The following is a 21,436-nucleotide window of genomic DNA, read 5'->3' as shown; positions in this document are numbered from 1 at the left end:
GTGTTATGATTTTCTTTGAAGGAAATGCACACTTTTCTTGAAATTCAAATTACTGTTAAAATTAAGATAATTCCTTTTTAAAAATGGTATCACTACTCTAATTATTGTATACTGCATATTCAATTCAGAAAAAAAGGTTTTCCTGAAGACATATTAATTACCTTTCCTTTTAGAAACTGCCAGCAGCTAGTTCAAGTACTGTGTGATGTTACTAAGTGAAAAATTATTCCTAATTAAGAAAGGGTTTCAAGTTTTACCCAATTCTAACATATGTGATCAAAATGACTTTTGTTTCTTGGCTCTACAAAATCCATAACATTTATTAGTCTTTCAGGATGAAATAATCTTAAAAACATCAAGGATTTAATTTTAAAGATTAAAGACTGTTTGCATATTAAAAGTTAAATGGGAAAAAGAGGTCTAATTAAATCCATTCTTGGTGCTAGTTCATAATATGCCCATGAGCTCAGACAGTAGTTAATTTTGAAAGTAGCCCTGAAAGAAAGAGATCTGAGCAGTTCTGGTTTGTGATTCTGAACCAACCTGCCAGTGATTCCTATACATGACTTCACTTTTCTTGGTACAGAATTAGAATGAACACTTTATACAGTACTAGTTCAATAGGAAGAGCACTATGGCTGTGCTAAAATTTTATATTCACACAAACTTATATTTATTTTTTTCCCTCCATAATTCATCATGGCTTCTCACTTAGAGCCCTTCATTCAGGGAAGAGCAGTACCAAGGAATCAGAAATGGCCACTTCTTTTCATAGCCAAAAGAGCAAAATGGTCCAAACTTGATGTGAGGATTGAGCAAAGGGCTCATAAGGAGAAGCTGGGTTTCTTTCCCAAATCAGCTTCCAAGCTGTAGTGTTATGTATTATAAATGTGAAGAAGTCTCACCTGTTACATAATTCTTTAGATCCAGTTCATTGCTGAGAGGGTTGTTACTCTTGAACATGTACAGATTGAAAGGAGCGGGTTCTTTGCCAATATTTTTCCACATGGTGTAATCAGGTGATGTCCAGCGCCCAGCCAGGACATCGTAGTCCCTTTGGGTAAAATGCACGAGTTTGGTTAAAGGATCATACAGCCCTCCATGGAATCCAATGACCAGCTGGAAATCTGGGTTAGAGTCGTAATAGATCTCCCCATAGGCCGTGTACTGGAGCTGCTTGATCATGAGGCCATTGATGCTGAACACAGCTAACGGAGTGCCTGTGTTATCAGAGGCCACGTAATACTCTTCCCCACTGCTGCTCTCCATTGCAAAGAGGTGGCCTTGCAGATCGTAGTACAAAGAGGTAATTTCGGAGTTGGAATGATTGTAGACATGAGTTACCCTTGTTGGATTGTGAAGATCAGCATAAAAATACTGTAGATGATGCCCCAGGTTGGTCTTGCAGGAAGCCCTTCGGCCCAGTCCGTCGTAGCGGTACTGAACACTCCACCCATTTGCTTTGTTGTAAGCTCTTGTCAGGAGCCCTTTGGAGTTGTACTCAAACACATCTGCACCCCGCTGCCACAGGAACCCGTCATCATCGATCTTGTAGGGGATGTCACCCAGGCGCGTGATCCTGTCCCTGAGGTCGTAGCGCAGCGGCATCAGTCGGACGCTGTTTCCAGGATTCAGGAGGTGGAGGTTCCCGTTCAGGTCATAGCTGTAGCGCCAGGTGGGCCTGTCATTGACTGCCACGCTCTGCAGTTGCCCATCTCCATCGTAATCATAGGTGTACTTGGTTGTGTTGGCGTAGGGACCGAGTTTGAGCTCTCTTTTGGTCACCCTTCCCATGCTGTCGTACTGCACGGTCATCCAGTACATCAGGGACCGGAACATTTCGTACTGCACTTCCTTAATGCGCCCGTGGGTGTCGAAGTGCTTGCTCAGCGTCATAACTGCTGTGGTGATAATTTGGTTAATATCATAATAAATAACTCCAAATTTGCCAAAATGCTCTACTTTGCCAGAAATCTCATCGTAACGGTAAAGGTCAACTGGAAGAGGCGTCTCACTTATGATGGGTTTGATGCTCGCGATTCGGAAGCTGTTGTCATGATATGTATAATCAAACCTTGCATTGACCATTCCTTCTTCAGAAAACCTGTAGATTTGTTTGTCAACAAGAGGACCAATTTTCCGATAGCGAATTGTACAAGAAAACCCTCCACTTTGCAAATTCACCATTTTTAGGACACCTGTAGTTTCGTCATATCCAAAAGTAACCGCCGTGCTGTCATAAACAATTTCAGACAGCTTGGATAGCTTTCCATACTTGTAGAAGACTTGTCGGCCAGTCCCTAAAAACGATGTTTTCAGAATCCTCCCGTCATCGCTGTAATCAAAAATGACGGAGGCGTTGCTTTCGGGGGGGTTGTAGATGTTCCTGATGTAGCCCACAGAGGTGTGAGTGGACATGCTGTGCCGAGCCACGCTGGGCATGGTGACGGCGTGCAGGCGGTCCGAGGAGTCGTACTCAAAGATGTACTGGCGCTGGCTCTGCAGCAGCAGCACCATCGACTGCAGGGGAAACAACAACAAACGGTTACCGGCTATCAGCATGTGGCCCGAGAGAGGGAACCGAAGAAAAGTTTACTGGAGAGGCACTAATGTTAAATGAGTACAAAGAGAATCAGATACATTAGTCAGGGGCACAGAGTTGCTCACGAATATTGTCAGGTTGCCAGATGAGAGGATCTGCTCCTTGGAAATCAATACGCTGACACTCCAGAGAAAGTGTAGGTTAGCAACCTGTGAGCTGTCCTCCCTGTAGGAGGACTTTTTTTTATTTTTCTTTTTTTTTTACCTGAGGGATGCAGAGGAGTTAGATAAATGACTTGATTTATCTTTCTGCCAGCAGTTGAAATTCACAACTGCTACTGTGAAATATGTGAGAAACTAAGCAGAGAACATCAGTTCTGCTTTACTTATAACAACAAGAAGGGAAAGGGAAAACAATATGCAGTTTTGCAGTATTTAAGACACTTTTATGACTGAAGTGTGCTAATTAGGCTAAGTAAAAATGCGCTACCATACTTTCATTTAATAAGTAACAATTAGAGATGAATTACCTGTTTCTACACAAACCTTTTGTCAGGTTTAGTCATGCGTTTTTGGGCTTAATTAAGCACAATACATTGCGCTAATTTATTGCCATTCTATGGCAGGAAAATATCAAAAGACAGAAACCATGAACAAAACATTTCCCATTAAGAATTAGTCACATTCAGCTGACTAATTGAAAAATAAGGAATTTTGAGACCAGGGGTGGCTAACAGTTGGGATACACCAAATCGTAGCTAGCGGGTGTGCGTGATTTATGTGCCATGAAGCCCAACAGAACTTTGTGTCCTTGCCAGGAGAGGACACGACACCACCTACGTTTTCCAGGTAGGTGTAGCTCCACACTTTGCCGTCGGCGAACATGCGCGACACGATCCTGCCCTGCTTGTCGATGTCCGTCCTCTCGCTCATGGCCCCGCGCTGCAGCCCTGCCAGGCGCCCGTTGAGGAAATAGGACACGTTGACAGCGGCCAGGCCGCTGCTGGGCAGCCAGAGGAAGGGCCGGCCCAGCTGGTCGTAGATGATGCGCAGCGTGAATTTGCGGTGGTCGTCGTAGATCTTCTCGGTGCGGATGTTGCGGTCGTAGTCGATGGACAGCAAGTTCCTGCCGTGCACCTGCACGAGGGAAGGAGGCTGCGCTCAGCGCGCGCTGGGCACGCCGGCCCTCCGCGCTTACAGCGGGGAAAGAGGATGCCCAACAGGGAAATCCTTTGTGAAAAGTGTAGGGGTCCTGTTAACTGGCTTTTGCTTTCTGCTTGGGAGTATATTCAAATAATTTGGGGTTTTACTGGGGTATTTCCCATCTCACTGCAATATGAGTGGTGATACCCTACAGTAAAAAGCTGCCATTATGGTCACAACATAGAGACATTCTGAACATCGAGGTCTTAAAGTACAGAGAAACAAATTATTTTGCAGGGAATATTTTTCTACTTATTCTATTTTTCTATTTTCCACTACTTTCTTTTATTTTTGCACTTCCATCATCAATTTTTTTTGCCTTTTCCCCTACAATCACTCCAAGAACAACAGATGAAATTTTTGTCTCTTTATTGAGGTTTAGCCACTTGGCTTCATGTTATTGCAACACCCTGCTTGGAGTGAATTAATTTACTGTTTTCTTCATTTACTTTCCAAATATTCAATAGATCCTTCACTTGGGATGGGCTTAAAAATCCTGATCATACAGGCTGGGAAAGATGGACTTCTAGTGTTGAAAAGGTGCTAAATAATTAGGTTAAATATTTTTTTCTTTCACCCCCCCGCCTTTTTTGTTATAATTTTAATTCAAAGTACAGCATGAAGTGTTTCAGTGGCAGACTTATTTATTTATTTATTTATTTAAAATAAAAGAGCAAAACAGAGACAAAGGAGAATAAGAATGCCAAATGGGGAGGCTTCTAGGGAGAGTGTTATAATGAGAGATACATAAATATATTCACTGGGGGGGTAAGCCATAGAATTGAGGCTAATGCTGTAATTTGATAAGGCTTCTTAAGCAATTTAATTGTAGATGTGTCATTAATAAAGTAGAAGTTTTAAAATTAGATATAATTTCAGAGCAATGACTCCCTTAAAAGTAGTCATCAATTTCTGGGAATTTGCTCTTTAGCTTATATTTTACAGTGGCTTTGATAATGCAACATTTCCTCTTATCCAAAATTAAACCGTACATCAAACAATATGTAAATTAACCCTGAGCCTTTCTTGAGGATATAAAAATTATTCTGAGATATATTTACTGGCAGGGGTAAACCCAATTCCCACCCCAACCAACTCAGTAGAAATTCAGTTATACAGACACATTTAAAATTAATACAGTTTCGTGTTTGTAAAGAAATAATTATTTCAAATTATTGCTCATTATCCTAATTTTTTCCATTAATGAAATTAATCTCTTTAACAGTTTGCATTTCCTCAGTGGGCAATTACTAGGGAAAAAAAGCTCTTTTCTGTAGGTTTTCCCAAAGGTTATCCCAGCAACAACTTGCCCTGTGATTCAGAGAAAAGACAGAGTATTTTTTCTTAAAACACCTTGGGACAAAACAAGTCATATTCTGCTTTCCCATTGCAATGAAAATAAAGCCAGGGAAGCCAAACTCAATATCAGTAGTTTCTCAACTGGTTACTCTTGTTTTGTAGGATCAACCCTAATGGCAGGCACACAAAAAACCCCCTTTTTATGAGCAGAAGAGAGCTTTGACCTCTCAAAAACATTTAGCTATAGAATTAAAAGGTTAGTGTATGAATGAAATAGCCCAATTTCTTAGGGTTGAGCAGAAAAAAAAAGAAAAAAAAATGCTTTTCAGAAAGATTATGAACTGAATTTTAGCTTCGGGGGTTTTGTTTGTTTTGGTTTTTTGTAACTTCTGAAGCTTCATAAATCAGTCAGGATTTTTGGGTTTTGTTCCCTCCATTACAGTAACTGAAATAATAATCTGCATAAAGGAAAGACTCCAGGCATCCTCTCTCAAAAACATGATAACAGTTACTTGGTTTTGCCACTGAAAAAAAATTAATAGGGTTTTAAAAATGATTACACACACAAGAGCCATGCACACATGCAAATATCACTTGGAGGTGCACACACAAACATCACCTGCTTGGATAATTCAGTACCTTCATTTGCATTTATAAAATGAGTAAAACCAGAGACTGTAATTGCAGTATCATATTAATTACATAGGAACCCAAACAGGCTGACTAATTCCCACCCTTCCTGGGAACACTGAGAGCAGTCACAAGTATCACAATGCAGATTACTTGACAGGCCCTTTCTCTTTTGTTCACTACCCACGTGCACATCTGGTTTTCCCTTGGCTGCTGCTCAAGTGGCTGTAGGGACGAGCCCTTTGTGCCTTGGAAAGGTCTGGCCACAGAAATCACTTACATGATGCTGCTCCATAATCAAAACTTCAGACAGGAATCCCAGCAGCACTTTATCTGAAACTACAGGCACTGAACACGTGGTGCATCAAACAGCAGCAGCAGTGAGTGGGATACGATAAAGGTGCAGTTCCTTTCTCAGGGTGATGAAATGTGCCCAGGCAGGTGTGCAGATTCCAACAGGTGTGGCTGGGATGTGCCAAAAGCAGGGTGGGCAGAGCCTGGGCTCAGGCAGCACCACTGCATGAGGGCTCATACAACCAGCCAACGCTTTGGGTTGGGATTCACCTGGGAATCACCCAGTACGACCCCTCTGGGGGTTGCAGGGACATCTGCAACTGCACCAGGCTGTGCAGAGCCTTGCCAACCTCACCCACAATGCTTCCAGGAATGGGGCACCTACCACTGCTCTGGGCAACCTGTGCCAGTGCCTCTCCACATCACCATAAAACTTCTGTATCACTACTTTGCATCTACCCTCTTTCAGATAAAGCTGCCACACCTTGTCCTATCACAACAGACTAAAACAAAGTATGTCCCCATCTTTTTATAAGCCCCCTTTAAGAAGCACAGGGGTGTGGGCTCCAGCAAATATTCCCCTGAGTACTGTGAGGTGAAGTACTCAGCCAAGAGGTGAATCACAATGAATTTCCACCCCTCCAGTCACACTGATTGTGAACTGGGGCTCCAGGAGGTGGCCCTGGTGCCCTGTCAGCTCTGCAGCAGTGCCCTGCTCTGTGTCACTAGTGGTGTGCCACAGCTGCCCCTGCCTTCCACCTGCTTCCCACAGCATTCCAACACACTTGCTCTGCTTCGTTCACCAAACAATTTATAAAGATGAATTAGAATAAATGAGATGCAAATAAATTCTATGCTTTCTCCCTCATTTTCAAATTTCATTTTCAGTCCACTCAACCTGTGATAATCTCATAGTGATTTTCATTTAAAAGAGCTAAATGGATATGTGATTATTGTTACAGGAACTAACACCAGACAATTAAATGTTGAGGTGTTGCTAGATAAAGCATTGTTTTGATTTGCATAAACATGATGCAAGAAAACCTATCTCAGAAAACCTGTCTCAGGCAAGGTTTCAGCACTAAGATGTGCTTAACTTCAGCTAATTATCACAAGTACCTCTATTAAATTTTTAGTATTGAGAATTAGGATTACTGCAATTTCATTTCAGCATCCTATTTATTTTTATTTTGAACAACACCAAGTCAAAATGCAGAGCTGATCTGTTTTCCATTTCCAATCAACTGCTGCGGGTCAACACATCAAAAATCAATTACAGAGACATGAAATTTAGTCATTAAGGATTAGCTGCTAATCTCATTCAATTTTTTTGTCCAACCTTCCCCTTCTCCCCAGTAAGTACATTCTGAGCATTTGTGAGAGTGAGGAGAGATTTGTCAACTCAACACTGGGAATTAGACGCTAGCAATAGGAAAACATTAAAAAAATTATTATCCAAGCCTTTTTTTTTTTTTTTTGGTAAATCACTACATAATTGCTTGCATATCTTGCATTTACTATGTGATCTTGAACACACTGAACTATATTTTGTGTTCAGTGTTGTTGAAACAACTGCTTAAAGAGTGAGGACTTGATTAGCACTTGATCTACATTTGTTTTCTGCCCAGTATCTCAAATCCCTTCCAAAACTGCACATACTGAAGTAGTCCAGTCAAAAAAAAAAAAAAAAAATCAGTGAAAATCAGGCCAGCAAAGCACAGAATGGGATTAATCCAGCTGCAGCAGATCTTTAATTTGGCAGGGGACAGATTACATGACCTGACTGTCTTCCTTATCCTGCTCTTACAATTTTGTAATTATGGCAATTATTTTCCAATCTGCCATTTGGGAAAGGGAATAAACACAACATGCCTGTCTCAGTGAGTCTGTAGGGGGATTTTACAGCAGCAGAATGCTGTAGTTGTGTTTGCTCCCCAGCACCAGCTGGGATGAGTCTGTCCTGGCAATTTTACAAGTGGTGAGTGCTCAGATTCCCACCCCCTTGAGAGGCAGAGTGTTTTGCAGCAACGGGGCAATGAAGCTGGGGGAGGCTCTAGAATACATCTTTTGAGGAGTGGCTGAGGGAACTGGGGGTGTTTAATCTGCAGAAAAGTTGGTTTGGGGGTACCTAATTGCTCTCCACAAGTCCCTGAAAGGAGTTACCAAGATGGGGGTCAGCCTCTTCTGCCATATCTCAAATGAAAGGACAAGAGGAAATGGCCTGAAGTTGTACCAGGGGAGGTTCAGATTAGATATTGGAAAAACTTTCTTCACTGAAAGTGTTCATGCATTAGAGTATGTTGCCTAGGAAAGGGGTGGAGTCATCATCTCAGGATGTGTTCCAGAGGCATTGGGATATGACATTTGGGGATATGGTTTGGGGCAATTACAGTGGGGCTGGGGCAATGATTGGACTAAATGATGTTGAAGGTCTATTCTAACATTGATGATTCTGTGATTCTGTAATATTCTAGGTATTTTTACCAATCTCTTTTGGAACACTTTTAGTAAGGAAGCTCAATAGCTGATTGCAGCAGATGATCCCATGCAGCCAACTGAGCTCTCAAACAGTGTCACACCAAAGACAATCCCAGAGCTGTACATTTTTAACAAGTAAAAGTAACATCCTTTAAAATAAAAACATTAATTTTCTGCCCAAAGAGGAAATGGTGATTATTGTGACAACAGGTTCTACTTACCCTGAGCTTTCTTCCAAACACCGTCACTTTGCCTTTAATCTGCTCCTTCCTCAGGCGCCATTCAATTGAGTTTAAACCATTTTCCATGGGTAGAGAAATATTACATCGTCCTATGGTGGGAGTCACAGTCCCAGCCAGGACATGAGGCTCGCTGTGAAAGCTAATGCTCATGCCATTGGCATACATCACTCTCAAAGTACCATTATTACAGAGCTGGTAGCTGTTCCTCACTTGATCTACAGCAATAATGAAAAGAAAATAATTTAGCTACTCCAGTCATAAAGAAAACATATAGCTTAATTTGATTGGTTTTTTATTGCACTCCTGTTGATGTTAAATGAAGTCAGCCTGCAATTACCATTTACGTGGTACTATGGTGGAAATTACAGATGTTACTGAGTCATGTAAAGAGCAGTAGTGTAACAGTGAGCCTGCAGAGAGATACTGTGTTTATTTCATTATGTTTTCCCTTCAGTCTTAATTGTGAATCAAAATGCACAGTGATATGTGTTGAACCACGTAATTTATGTCTGATATGAACAAAAACTCCGGAAAACTGAACTGCTGGATAAATAACAAAGCATTAAACTTCAGGACAAAAAGAAAAAGAAGATGATTGCTGGACTCTTTGTAAGTAGGAAGAAGTAAATGCCTCTTCTTTTTTGTTTCCCTCTGTTTAAAAACTGTCTCCAAGCAGAGGCCCTGTACAGAATTACAGCATGGCTTTAAATCCTCAAGGTGTGAGGCTCCAGCAGTGCAAGCTGGCAGCCACAGTGGCTCCCTCTCCTGCCTCCCTGCCTCCCCACCAGAACCACACTGGCCTGATGTGCACACCCGGCCTCTGTTGGAGAAGTTACAGAAACAAGCCCGTGCTTCTCTGGCCATGCTGCTCTCCAGCTGTTTGACACAGCCAAGTTCCCTCTCAGCCAGGATGGAGTGCCAGAGTGTGCAGCTGTCAGCAACACATCAATATTTGCCTGACAGAAGGACAGCATCTACGTAATTATTCATCTGGCATAAGAGAAATTAAGTCTTTGTAACCAGACCTGTCACGGTAAAATAGTCTACAAATGTTGACATTTATGTCAGGAGGAGACTATTGTTTGACGGTGATATTCTCATTCCAGTGACATTATATCTTAATTAAAAAGCCCCATCACTCACCAAATGCCTTTCAGTCTATATTTGATAACTGACTCCACTCCATCAGATACAATGCCTGGGCGGTGCTGGAATGCTCTACACAAACGCTGAGCCTGTGTTGCTGCTGCCTCCTGCCACCCTCGGGCTGTAACACTGCTCTTGGGAGGGCCATCTCTGGCACCACACCATCCACTGCCCTGACTGTTCTACACTGTAATTAATGGCAGAGTATAAATTTAGATTTCTTCCACTAGAAGGCTTCCTGAGCCTCTCCAGAAGGATCTCCCCCAGCAGCCATATCCAGCAGTCAGGTTGCATCTCTGTGGCACAGAAGTCAGAACCAATTTTGCAGGGAAGTACAGAGAAATATGCAAGTGGGTGAAGTGACCCTGCCCCAGGAGGCAGTGGCAGGACTAAACTTCCCCAGCAGACAGTGACCATATGTACTTGAACAAAGCAGGACTGTGAAATGGCTCTTACCTGTCCTGAAGACCTGCCATTTTAGGAATAAGCTTTATGGGAGTTTTTCTTGCAAGTCTTACACGGTTTCCCCCTGCTCATAAGTGTACTAATGGCACGAATCATTAGTGAATTGCTTTCTCAGGCTGTGTGTGTGGTTAGGAGTGTGCTGAGAAGTGTGCTTTGGTACCTTGAACAACTGTATAGGAAGCCTCCACAGAGGAGAGATTTGTGATGACCGTGACATCGTCATCCCGATTAGAATTCTCAATGTCGATGGTAATAGACTTTTCCATTTCTCGATGAAGGCTAGTTACCACTCCAGTGGGACGTGTTACATTGGTCAGACGCCCTTCATGATCATAGCTAATAGAAAAGTTAGTGAGAGCAAAAAAGCATGAGGATATATGTTCATTTCAATACCCAATGTATTAATAATGCACCACATTTGTGCAAAAAACCCAGACTGAAACAGATTTTCAAGAACATCCTGGCCATATCTATTTCTCTGTTCTTGAAAGAGGTTATAATGATGAAATAATATTTTTTAGATACTGATCTCAACTACATGGCTGCAAATCCAGGCTAGCATATTTTGAATTATTAAATTAATTAAATTATTATTAATATATGGAGTGATATTTGGCTCAAACAATTATAACTAGTAAATTAGTCTGGTATTTTAATAGTTGTATTTCACTCTAAGGAAGTGAACTTCTAATGGACACTGCAATAAACAATTGCATAAACTGCACATTTGCTTTTGAATACCTAGTGGAAACTAAGTATGGTCTTGAATGACATATCAAGGAATAAACTTGACATAAAGTATTAAAATAGACATCAGCTTGATAACATAATAATTTCATTTAGATCTTATCTGTGGTATTGAACTGCATTTTGGGGTCAGTATTTTGGATCATAAAGATGAAAGATGAAAAGCACAGGACAGAGGTTGGAGCTGCACAAAGGGCAGCAGTCAGCACTCAGAATAAACCTTAGAAAATGAGTTAAATACTCCAGAGGCATAAAGATTAAAAAAAAAAAAAAAAAAAAGAAGAAAAAAAAAGAAAAAAAAAAAGACAAAAAAGGCTTTCCATGATTTTACAGAGTTAAATTTCTTTAGAGGTATAAAGCCTGAGGAGGGGGAAAGAAGGAATGCTGCTGGAAATCAAATCATACCCTTTCCCCCTTTCCTGCAGTATGCTCTAGTTGTGCGCATACTTTTGCTAAAGAAGCAATCTCTTGGATCTTAGGGGCAAGAAATGGGGACCTGAAACAAAATCAGCATTCCAGTCTGACACTGCTTGCTGCAATTCTCTACTCGTGCAAGTCTCTCACCCAGCCGCTACCAAAGCACAGGTGCTTCTAGAGAGCAGAAAGGCAAGAAAAAATGTCCTGTGTAGATAAAGGGAAAAATTTAGGTAGAGATTGAAACCAACTGGTCATCCTTGGGATGCAGAGATGCAGGAAGCAGGAAGCCTGGAAGAGAACTGGTAAATCCATTGCACTGCCTGAGAGTAACAGAAGAGGAGAGGAGCACATTTAGTACCATGGAGCTAGCTCAGTTCATTGCAGGCTGTGGTTAGCTGTGAAGATGAAAACAAAAGCAGAGCTTTCAACATGGGTTTACAATTAAAACACTCAGAAGCTTCAGACTAGGCCACCTGAACTGTACAGCATATCTAAAAAATTAAGACACGGATTGGTTCCTCAGTTAAAATGAACAAAATATATGACTTTCAAATCCATTGCAAATGGTTGCACCCTTCAACTGAACATTGGGCAGGAAGGAAAAAATCACCTGTGGAGCAACAAGCCTTACCAGAACCAATGGAAGTATTAGGCAAAGAAGGAAATCAATAAAACAAAGCATCATGCGACCTAAAAGGGACCAATAATACATTGTGTTCATTTAAGTAGTTCAGGATCAAAGAAAGATTAAGCAGCATGATTTTTCTCAATATAGTCACAAGTTTCTCACCACAGACAGATATATATTTATATAGAGATAGATTATCATATCAGCAAGATACTGAAAAAAAGATAGTATGTTGAGATAATATGTGAAAGTGGGTTAAGTCTTTATAGAAGTCTTCACCAAAAAATATTGAAAAGAACTCCAAAAGAATAGCTAAAGTAAGAACTTGATCCAGCCAAGCATCAGTCTTGCAGGGGAAAATAAAAAGTACAAAAACTGGACAACTCTAAAAATCTTAAAGGTTAATAAGGCCCCTTAAGAGTCTGTATGTGGTGTGTTTCATGATGAGCAGAGTGAGGAAGAGAACACTTGGATCTCAAATCTTTCAGCACAGACAGTGTTATTTAGGACAAACTACAAAAAACTGAGTGTCTCCAGTGTGACTCTGCAGCACTCGGTGAACTTCCAGAAAAATGGTCGGTGAAATTCCCCATCAGCAAATATATTTTAGGCAATGCAAATGAGACATTAATTTAAAGTTTTCATTCACATTGCTGGGTTTTTAATTAACCTAGGAAAAATTCCTGGGGATTGCTGTGGGCTACTCACTGGAAATCTCTATTCAAAGTGTAAGGGCAGTCTGAAAAGTAAATATGGATGTGGATATACAGAGATTGAAGCAGAAAAATGGAAATATTCCAGTGCTATTTCAAGAAATGATTGTTTTACCCCTGCCATGGGTAAAACATATTTCCCCAGTGCTGGTCACAGCTTTGAAAGCAGCAACAGTAGAGTTTAAAAGGGTTTATAAGCAAGTGATGGACATACTTAACAAAATACATACAAAAGTACTGCCACTGAAGATCTGCAGACCATTTAGATTATGAGTTAGATATATGAAAAATTCACTTCTTAAATGATATATACACACTCTGATACCAATATATAAAGAAGGCATTTCTACTTTGTCCATTGTATCAAAATAAATTCTTATTTAAAAAATACTTTAAAGGTAAAAAAATTAAAATGAAGGTAACAGAAACCTTTTATCTACCACAAAATTTAAGTGACATATTCCTGAAGTTTTTAAAAAATTTATGTATTATATGAGAACAAGTGCTCAGTAGAATACAACACCCAGACATTTATCTGAATAATAAGAATAAATTATATATTAATTAAATGATTTTGTACTTCTCTTCTTCATGTCACGAACCTGGCTCTAATGAAGTAAAAAAACAAAATTTACAATGAAAAAGATATTAATTGACCTGGTGTCTTCTGCAGAAGCAGTCTCTACCTATTGCAGTCTGGGACACAGCATCAGCCTGGATGATAAGGCAACCTTTACATTTTCAGATGAGGTGGGCTCTGGGTACTCTGAAATTCCTGAGCTTTTCTTACTGACCTCAGTTGGAGTAAGGCTTCATCACACATTTTTCTACTAATAACATTACAAGGGCGAACAACCTTTCTTTATCCCAGTGTCTTAAAAACCAACAAACAACAGCATCTCCCCACTGGTACCTCACCAGCTCTTTGCTAACTGTGACCAAGACCCCGCTGCCAGCAGGCAAAGGTTTCCCAGGACAGCTCTGGGTGACAGAGGCACAGAGCTGGCTGTCTCTGCCAGCCTGATGGCTCTGAGCTGCCCGTGGCCACACCTGCAGCTCAGCCTGGACCATGGGACACACTGAGCCCTTGGCACCTCCTCAGGTAGCTACAAGCATCTGCGCACCCATCCCTCCAGTGGGCTTGTGGCAGTGCCCTGAGGGCTGCTGTCCCAGTTTTTATGACCAGCATCCCAGTCTCAGGTTTGAGTTGTGCTGCTGACAGCTTGTGGGTGGAGCAGGAAGGGCAGGGCCATAACCAGCACTGCAGAGGAGGAACAGCATCTTCTGACTTAACACAGAGCTGGGCAGGGCCCGGATCCACACACATTTACATACACCCCTGTTTTCTCTCCCTTTTAAAACTGATTTCAGAAAAAAAAAAAACCTGCAGCATTCTCTTAGGATGCTCCCTAGACCGAGAGGAATACCACTGGGAGCTGCTTCAAAGATCTGTGCTTCGTGCCCAAGCCAAGCTTAAATTACCCCATGCGAGCCTGCTGGTAGCTGTTCTATTATTGAAGAGCCTTGGCTGCTCCTGCTGCAAATGAGCTGCAGGCACGTGCACAGATGCCATCTATGGAACTCACATATGGAGTGTGCACACACAAACCAGCCTGCGTCTGCAGCTCTCTGCTTATGCAGATGCACACCTAGATTAGCTGTACAAATTTAATTCTGAGAGCATTTTCAGGGTAAAGTTTCAGATAATTGAGAGGAATATACCCAATAAGATAACATGGCACTTCAGAGCCTGATTGATATAAATGCACTGACATAAATTTTTCATAAGAACTTTAACTCATGTAGTACTTTACCACTTAAAAGACCTCTGTTCTTTTCCAGTTCTGCTGCCATATTAACAATTTTGACTGCTGATTGTGTCTGTATGAATGCATGAATGTAACTGCAGAGAAAACTATTTTATTGTCCTTATAAACTCTCATTGGCTGAATACTTCTTTCATCTTCAATTTATACTAAGTTATAGCTACCAAAAAAATTGCAGAATGATGAATACAGAATTTTCTCTTAGGAGCTGTTTCAGAGAAAAAACACAAACCAGAAACCAGTACTGAGTGACTGTGGACTGTGATTCTTTAGGTTTGTATATTCAATTTAAATAATATATTCAATTTAAATAATGTCTTTATGGTTCTCTCATCTATGGGCTCTATGTTTATGAGAATATATGTACAAATCTGGGAGAAATAAATTATTTCTGTTGCCTCATCAAAGTTACTAATTATCTGAGACAGTACCTCAGGCTGTAATATTTAGATCTAAAGATGGTATTTAACTTCCACTGACCTGAGGCAAAGGTTGTGCATCTTTTCTTATTTGATCTTGGAAAAAAATCTGCAGCACTATGTACACATTAAATGATATTTTCAGCTGATCTCAGTAAGAGATTCCTTAGGAATCATAATAGAATTTTTCTAATAAACCATGTTAACTTAGCACTTGGTGTGACTCTCAGACACCAGTTATACCAGTTTTGTAACCAGTAACTTTCTGACAACATTTTTTAATATTCCATGGATTTTCATGTAGAAATTTAAATTACTTTACTATTCAGTTTCTGTTGTTTGAGAAATAGCTAATTTATATTACTGCATCTTGAGCTACCTATTGAGGAAAAAAAACAACAAAAAAACCTTCCTAGAAGGGCATCCACGTCTCATCAGCAATAATATGAAATTTTATTCTGTCTGGTCCAGTGAGCTTTTACTTGAGCTTATAATCAGCAGGTCATACCTTCATGTGGCCATGTAACTGAACTATTTGTGTAACGAATTTGTGGTAAAGAAATAATTTTTTTGCAAAATAGTAAGGAAAAATAAGCCCCTCGGCAGGTGAAGGGCCAGGCTGGAGGAGAGGAGCGAGCGGCTGGGATGCAGGGCCCCACGAGAGGGCACTGCGCTCCTTCCGACGGGAACAGCCGCAGCATCCCTGCTGTGCGGGGCAGGCGTTCCCAGCGCGCCGAGCGCAGCTCCCTCTATTCCTGCATTTCTTACATTTTCTCTGAACAGAGGAAACAGGTGGCCAAGCTGAATGCATCAATAAACTAAGAGGTGTGTGCCATTACTAGGCTGTGACTTGAAAATAAGCCTGCCATTTGAAATTAAATATAAAGCTTATTCCTATTTTCTACTCACTGATTTGGGGAATGATATTTTTTAATCATTAACTAATTCAGACAAAATACATGGCATCATACTTGCCATACTTAAATATATTTTTCAATATGTCATTTAGCTTCTCTTTTTAAAATTGTTTTGATCAAAAAATGGCAATGAGACTACTAAGAACAGGATAAATATTAATAAAAATTGGACTAGTTTTTCTAGATTTTTAATATACTTCTGAACCTCATCTCTTCAGATGAATTTCATTTGAAGAGGAAGTTCTGTCTATTTAATCTATATGCTCATGAACACCAGTGTGCTTTTGGGTTATCTACAAATTATGGAAGTTACACCAGGGGTCTGACAGATAGCTGGGGATCTAATTTCCTCACTTGTCTCAGGAATGAACAATCATTGAAGTTAATCAACATTTTAACAACCATGAGTAATATATGAGGCTGAACAGAAAGAGATAATTTGAGTTCCAAAAGAAGCTGCAGCATGAGGGTTCCTAGAGAGAGGCAGCTCTGTGGGAGCTGCAGGGGGAGTGCAGGGCTGCTCTGGCTGTGGGCAGCCGTGCTGACCATGAACAGCAGCTTAACTAAGCCGTGGTTCTGTCCACGGCACACGGACCTCTGTGCTGGGCGGGGATGAGCTGCCCCAAACTCAAACCCCAGGCAGGGATTTAGGGGGATCAGCACCCACCCAAAGGACGCCATCACAAAGCCACTTGACCATTTCCAGCATCACCCTGGACTGAGGTGCAACGGCCTTAATCAGTATCATTGAAAAACCTAAAACAAATTGCAGCAGGGTCAGCCTAGGGCCTACTCACTAGCGTTTGAAAAATAAATGTATGCTTAATATATCCAAAAACATTCTTACTCATAAAATGTTGTCCATCCTGTTTCATCACTCTTCGTTGCTAAGAGACCACTGTTTCCATTATATGTCATTAATCCGAGCTCCAGGGTCTGTGTTGAGACCAGCTTGAGTCCACCATTAGTGCCAACAGCCAGCGTGACAATCTGATTGTCCGGCATCAGTAAGTGGCGGGGCATCCCGCTGGCGTCCCGGCGCACCTTCAAGGAGTTGCCATTGTTGTCCATCACCTCCGTGACATCGTTATCGCTGCTATAGGTGAAATTGTACAAGTACTCCCCAGTAACGAGGCTCAGAGTGTACTGGTGAATCCCATCAGCATTGAAGACATACAGCTCCTGTTCTCCTGGAGATGCAGCTTCATATTGGTTAAAGGAATTAAGAATGGGCCTGTTTTTACTGACAGCCCTAATGCGGATATTTCCGAGATCAGCTATGTAGATGGTACCATCTGGGGCCACAGCTAAGGAAGATGGTGAATTTAAGATGGCATCAGTGGCATACCCATCATCCCCAGCATAGCAATTACAGTTGACATCATTTTTGCAATCACAGTCTGAAGCTGCCCCTGCAAGAAGGCATATTTCTCCATTGGTAGTTACCTGGCGTAGCCGATTAATTTTTTTTTCATCTGTCTCACTGATGTAAAGAACTCCTGTGTGTGAGATGGCAATGGCACTGGCTGATTCAAGTGCAGAATGAATAGCCAGTTTGCTAAGAGAGTAGTCTATACCAGGAACCTGGCAGTGCATGGGGCGTCCAGCAATAATGCTAACTTGATGGTTTTCTGTGATCCGTAAAATAACATTGTTCTCTAGGACATAAAGGGAGTTGTCCATGGGATTGACAGCGAGATCAGTAGGCCACTCCAGCCGTACCTATGAGTTGCACAAATTATTACTGTAAAACTCGAAACTGAAAAGTACACTCCTAGTGTTTAAAATTCCACGTGTAACAACAGCAAATTAGTGAGGGGTTTATCAGTGTAAATCATGTAACCAAGTCATGAACGGCAACTATTTCAAACAATGATTTTGTTTTTCGGAAATATTAAAGCTACGTGCAGTTGTAACTTTGGCTAATTGTGTTTCTGTGCAAGAATGAATGCTACATTGTGGAAGCTCTACAATAATTACAGAAAAACAGGCAATTAAGACAATAACTCCCATTATCTCAACCTTATTTCTCTACAGTTGCATAAATAAACTGTGTTAGCCACAGTAAAAAGGATGGTTCACTCATTTCAGTAACAATCAACTACGTTATCATCTTGTGCTGCATAATGTGTAATTCTTAAGTGGCCAGGCAGTCATCCAAAATAGATGCCCATCTCTTCTAAGGCAGAGAGGAAAAGAAGTGCAGTAAGAATCTACCTGGGTGACATCCATGCTGGAATCACAGCTGAGAGGTCGAACAGCAGTGAGGTCATTGGAGCCCAGCAGGGTCGATATAATTCCATTCTGATCCACTTTTCTAATCATAGTGGCATCAACAAAATACATGAGTCCATACTTATCCACTGCAATTCCTGCAAATATAAAACCCAGGCATCAGTGCAGCAGTGAGGCTCCTGGCTTCAAGGCAGGCTTTGTCTTGTTTGCAAGATGGTGAAATTAGTTCACTTCCCCTGTTCCTTCCCCCTCCCAACATGTTCCACAGTTGCTGGAACCCTCCAACAACGCATAGTTCTGCCAAAGAACTACAGGGCTTTAAGTTTATCCTACAGGGCTTTAAAGAAAACCACAGAAATCCCCAAACAGGTCAAAGACCCAGCAGAATACATCAGCTTATTTCTAGATTTGTACTCTCTGATAGATTACATAAACCCAACTAATAACTTATCTCCTTATTTTACTCAGAAATTTGAGGCATTGCTTTCTTCATCAGAAGAATTTAATGAAGATGAAGAATTTTTAGAAATCTTTTAAAATACCTTCAACATTTTTTGAAAACTAGGAGGACATTGTATTATTTCTAGATGATTTTTAAAATTCTTTGACCTGTTTCCGTGAAAATACAGAAAGAACATCTGGTGTTTCCAGATGAAGACACAGGGGTTGCCAGCCTCTAAAAAAAGGGAAGGTTCAATGCCTGTCACACTGCGAGTCCTTAGAGAGGAAAGGCACAGAATGGAAGGGTGCTCCCTTGGAGGAACAGAGGGATGCTGCTGCCTCTTGGGAAGAAGGGCAGCCTTTTTCTCACTTGCCTTTCCTGCTTTGATTTAGTGCACTGCCTTGTCCATTTCTCAGGCTGAAAATAAAATATTGATCTAAAAAAATTCCTGTCCTCAAATGGTTGCAGTGCTCATCCCACTGGGCAGTGAGAGAAGATACAGCTTCATATTTTTAATTTCTACGTGTTAACTGAAACTACTTCCTACACAAAGAAACTGGAATTTCCATTTCTGTGTACCTTTATGATCATCTAGTTATTTTCAGACACTGAAAAAACCCAAAGATGTTTGAAACACATGGCAATACACCTGATTAATTCTTCCTTACAATTAAGATGAAACAATAGGAAAATAAAAAGCTTAAAAAGAAACACATCCCCAAACCTCTATATCATCTTGAAAACTTTTTGTCAGAAATTAGAAACTAGAAAGGGCAAAAATCCTTTTATTTTTTTCTCTGACTCTGAGGAAAAAGGAGATAGATGGAGGAAAACTCAGAGAAAAGCCACAGCAAGCAATTTCTCTCCCCAAAGACTGTATCTCAAACAGTAATCAGTTTCCCAGTTCACACGCTGGCTTCTTGGAGTGAGCAGTACCCTGCTAATTTGTGTTCTGTTCTCCTTTTGCAGCACTCAGAGCCGGGGTAATAAAGTTTGCTTTAACTAAACAAAGCACAAACACTTGCCAATCCACTGTAATTAAAGCCCAGAATAAAAATCACCGAGCAAGGAGTGATTTAATTGCCAGATAATTATTTCCACATCCAGCCTAGCTGCACGCAGTCATTCTCTCCAGCTTCTTTTCCTCCTTTACCTCGCGGGCTCATTAAGGTCGCGTCCACTGCCTTCCCTCCATCCCCACATCTGGCTTCGTCAAAGGGCAGGCACTGCTCTCCTGTCCCTGCCACCACTTCAGAGTTACCAGCAAGGTCCTTCGTGCCCGTGAGGGACTTGACTTTGTAAATCCGTCGGCTATTGGTGTCCGACACGTAGAGGGAGCCTGAAACAGGGTCCACGGCCAGATAGTATTTATGAGCAGGATTGTTGCTTTAGAGAAAAAGAAAGCATAAAACAGAAACAGCTGAGCAGTCTAGAAACTTCACAGGCTTTCAGAGCTTGGATACTCATCAGGCACAGAAAGATCTGGAGAGAAAGTCTGACACCTTCGTACAGAGGTGAGGTCTGAAGGACCATCACCTGAGGACCTAACTTGATTAGGGCCTGGTCAGTGTTCAGAGGGATTGTAATTTTAAATCTCACTCATCCTTCTATACTGAACCTTGCACAGCAGAGCCCAATAAGCCAGAGCTGCACAGCAGTCTTTCCTCTTGATCTCTTTAGCCCTTTAGATCTGCTCCAGGTCAATTCTCTTCGGCTTATCTGTTTCCCCCCTCCCGCTCCCTTGTTTAACTTCCTTTGGAAGCAGGAGTCATAGGAGTAGGATCAAAGAATCAGCTTCTGAGTTACTTAGATTACGCCACAAGATTTGTGAGGTCTTGTATAAATAGGAGGCAGAGGCATAACAAATTTATTTCTAAAGCAAATTTGTTCCCATTCATTCTTATCGAGAATCTCATTTACAGCAGATGAAGTTGGTTATGTAACTAAAACCAGAGACCCCAAGTGTCTGACTTTAACTCCAAACCTTCTGTTATTGAAAAACTGGTCCTCAGTTTGTGATTGGAATGGGTGCTCATATGGAAAGCTACTTCTCTTCTGAAATATATGTTTTTTGACAGCTTGTCACATTTTGGAACTACTTTAGCAAATCATCTGCAAATTGAGAAATGTCAATCTTCACAATATATATACATTCACACACACAGAACTGCGGTGCAGAAATATTTTCAAAATCTTGCCTGGCTAGTTTTACTCAGTTTATTTGGATTTTAAGCATGATGTGAATTTTCCAGCCTTTGGAGCCTATGGGTGAGTGTAAATAAGGTCAATGGTGGTTTCAAAGCATAGAAGACAAATGAAGACGGGAAGAAAAAAAATGAAGGTTACTTACCAGTAACCAGAGATATTTGCCTCCAAATATCCACACTCCTAGTTTCATGTGGCAAAAGTGCCCATCTCCAAGAGTGAGGATACACAGAGGTAAGCTATGATGGACATAAGCCATTTCTTGAGCAGAATCGCTGAAACTATAATAAAGCCACTTTCGGCAGATGGATCCATCAGCACACCAGGATAACTGTGGTCATGTGGCCATGACCAGATTTGGAGGAATGAAGAGGCCCCAAAGTACCACTTTCTACAGTTATTTTCCTCAATGCCAGTCTTTGACATGCCATGGGTTTAGGTCAATAATGGTTTGTTCTAAGACTGTAGAAAGTAGGAAGGAGATTGGTTGGATCGCATTTCAGTAGGCAGAGGCAATACCATCTGCTGAAGTCTAGGAGTGTAGAAATTAGAGATGAAGAAATACAATAAACAAAAAAAAATACTTGGC

At 41.1% G+C, this 21,436-nt stretch overlaps 1 protein-coding gene across 4 annotated transcripts in view; it reads right to left on the bottom strand.

Moving 5' to 3' along the window:
* Window positions 1-21,436, bottom strand: part of TENM2 (teneurin transmembrane protein 2) — a 479,299-nt gene that overhangs the window by 5,007 nt on the left and 452,856 nt on the right. For all 4 annotated transcript variants that reach the window (XM_041488023.1, XM_041488020.1, XM_041488021.1 and 1 more), the window contains 7 exons: window positions 19,796-20,028; window positions 18,183-18,337; window positions 16,813-17,687; window positions 10,459-10,634; window positions 8,667-8,902; window positions 3,382-3,678; window positions 906-2,520 (listed from right to left, as the gene is read on the bottom strand). In XM_041488023.1, the coding sequence (XP_041343957.1) occupies window positions 906-2,520; window positions 3,382-3,678; window positions 8,667-8,902; window positions 10,459-10,634; window positions 16,813-17,687; window positions 18,183-18,337; window positions 19,796-20,028 (3,587 nt within the window). The remainder of the gene's footprint in view (window positions 1-905; window positions 2,521-3,381; window positions 3,679-8,666; window positions 8,903-10,458; window positions 10,635-16,812; window positions 17,688-18,182; window positions 18,338-19,795; window positions 20,029-21,436) is intronic.

The sequence above is a fragment of the Pyrgilauda ruficollis genome, unplaced genomic scaffold, assembly GCF_017590135.1.
Source record: "Pyrgilauda ruficollis isolate IOZ18807 unplaced genomic scaffold, ASM1759013v1 scaffold86, whole genome shotgun sequence".
Lineage (NCBI taxonomy): Eukaryota > Metazoa > Chordata > Aves > Passeriformes > Passeridae > Pyrgilauda > Pyrgilauda ruficollis.
Note: the sequence above shows the minus strand (reverse complement) of the source record. Positions and strands in the feature narration are given on the sequence as shown.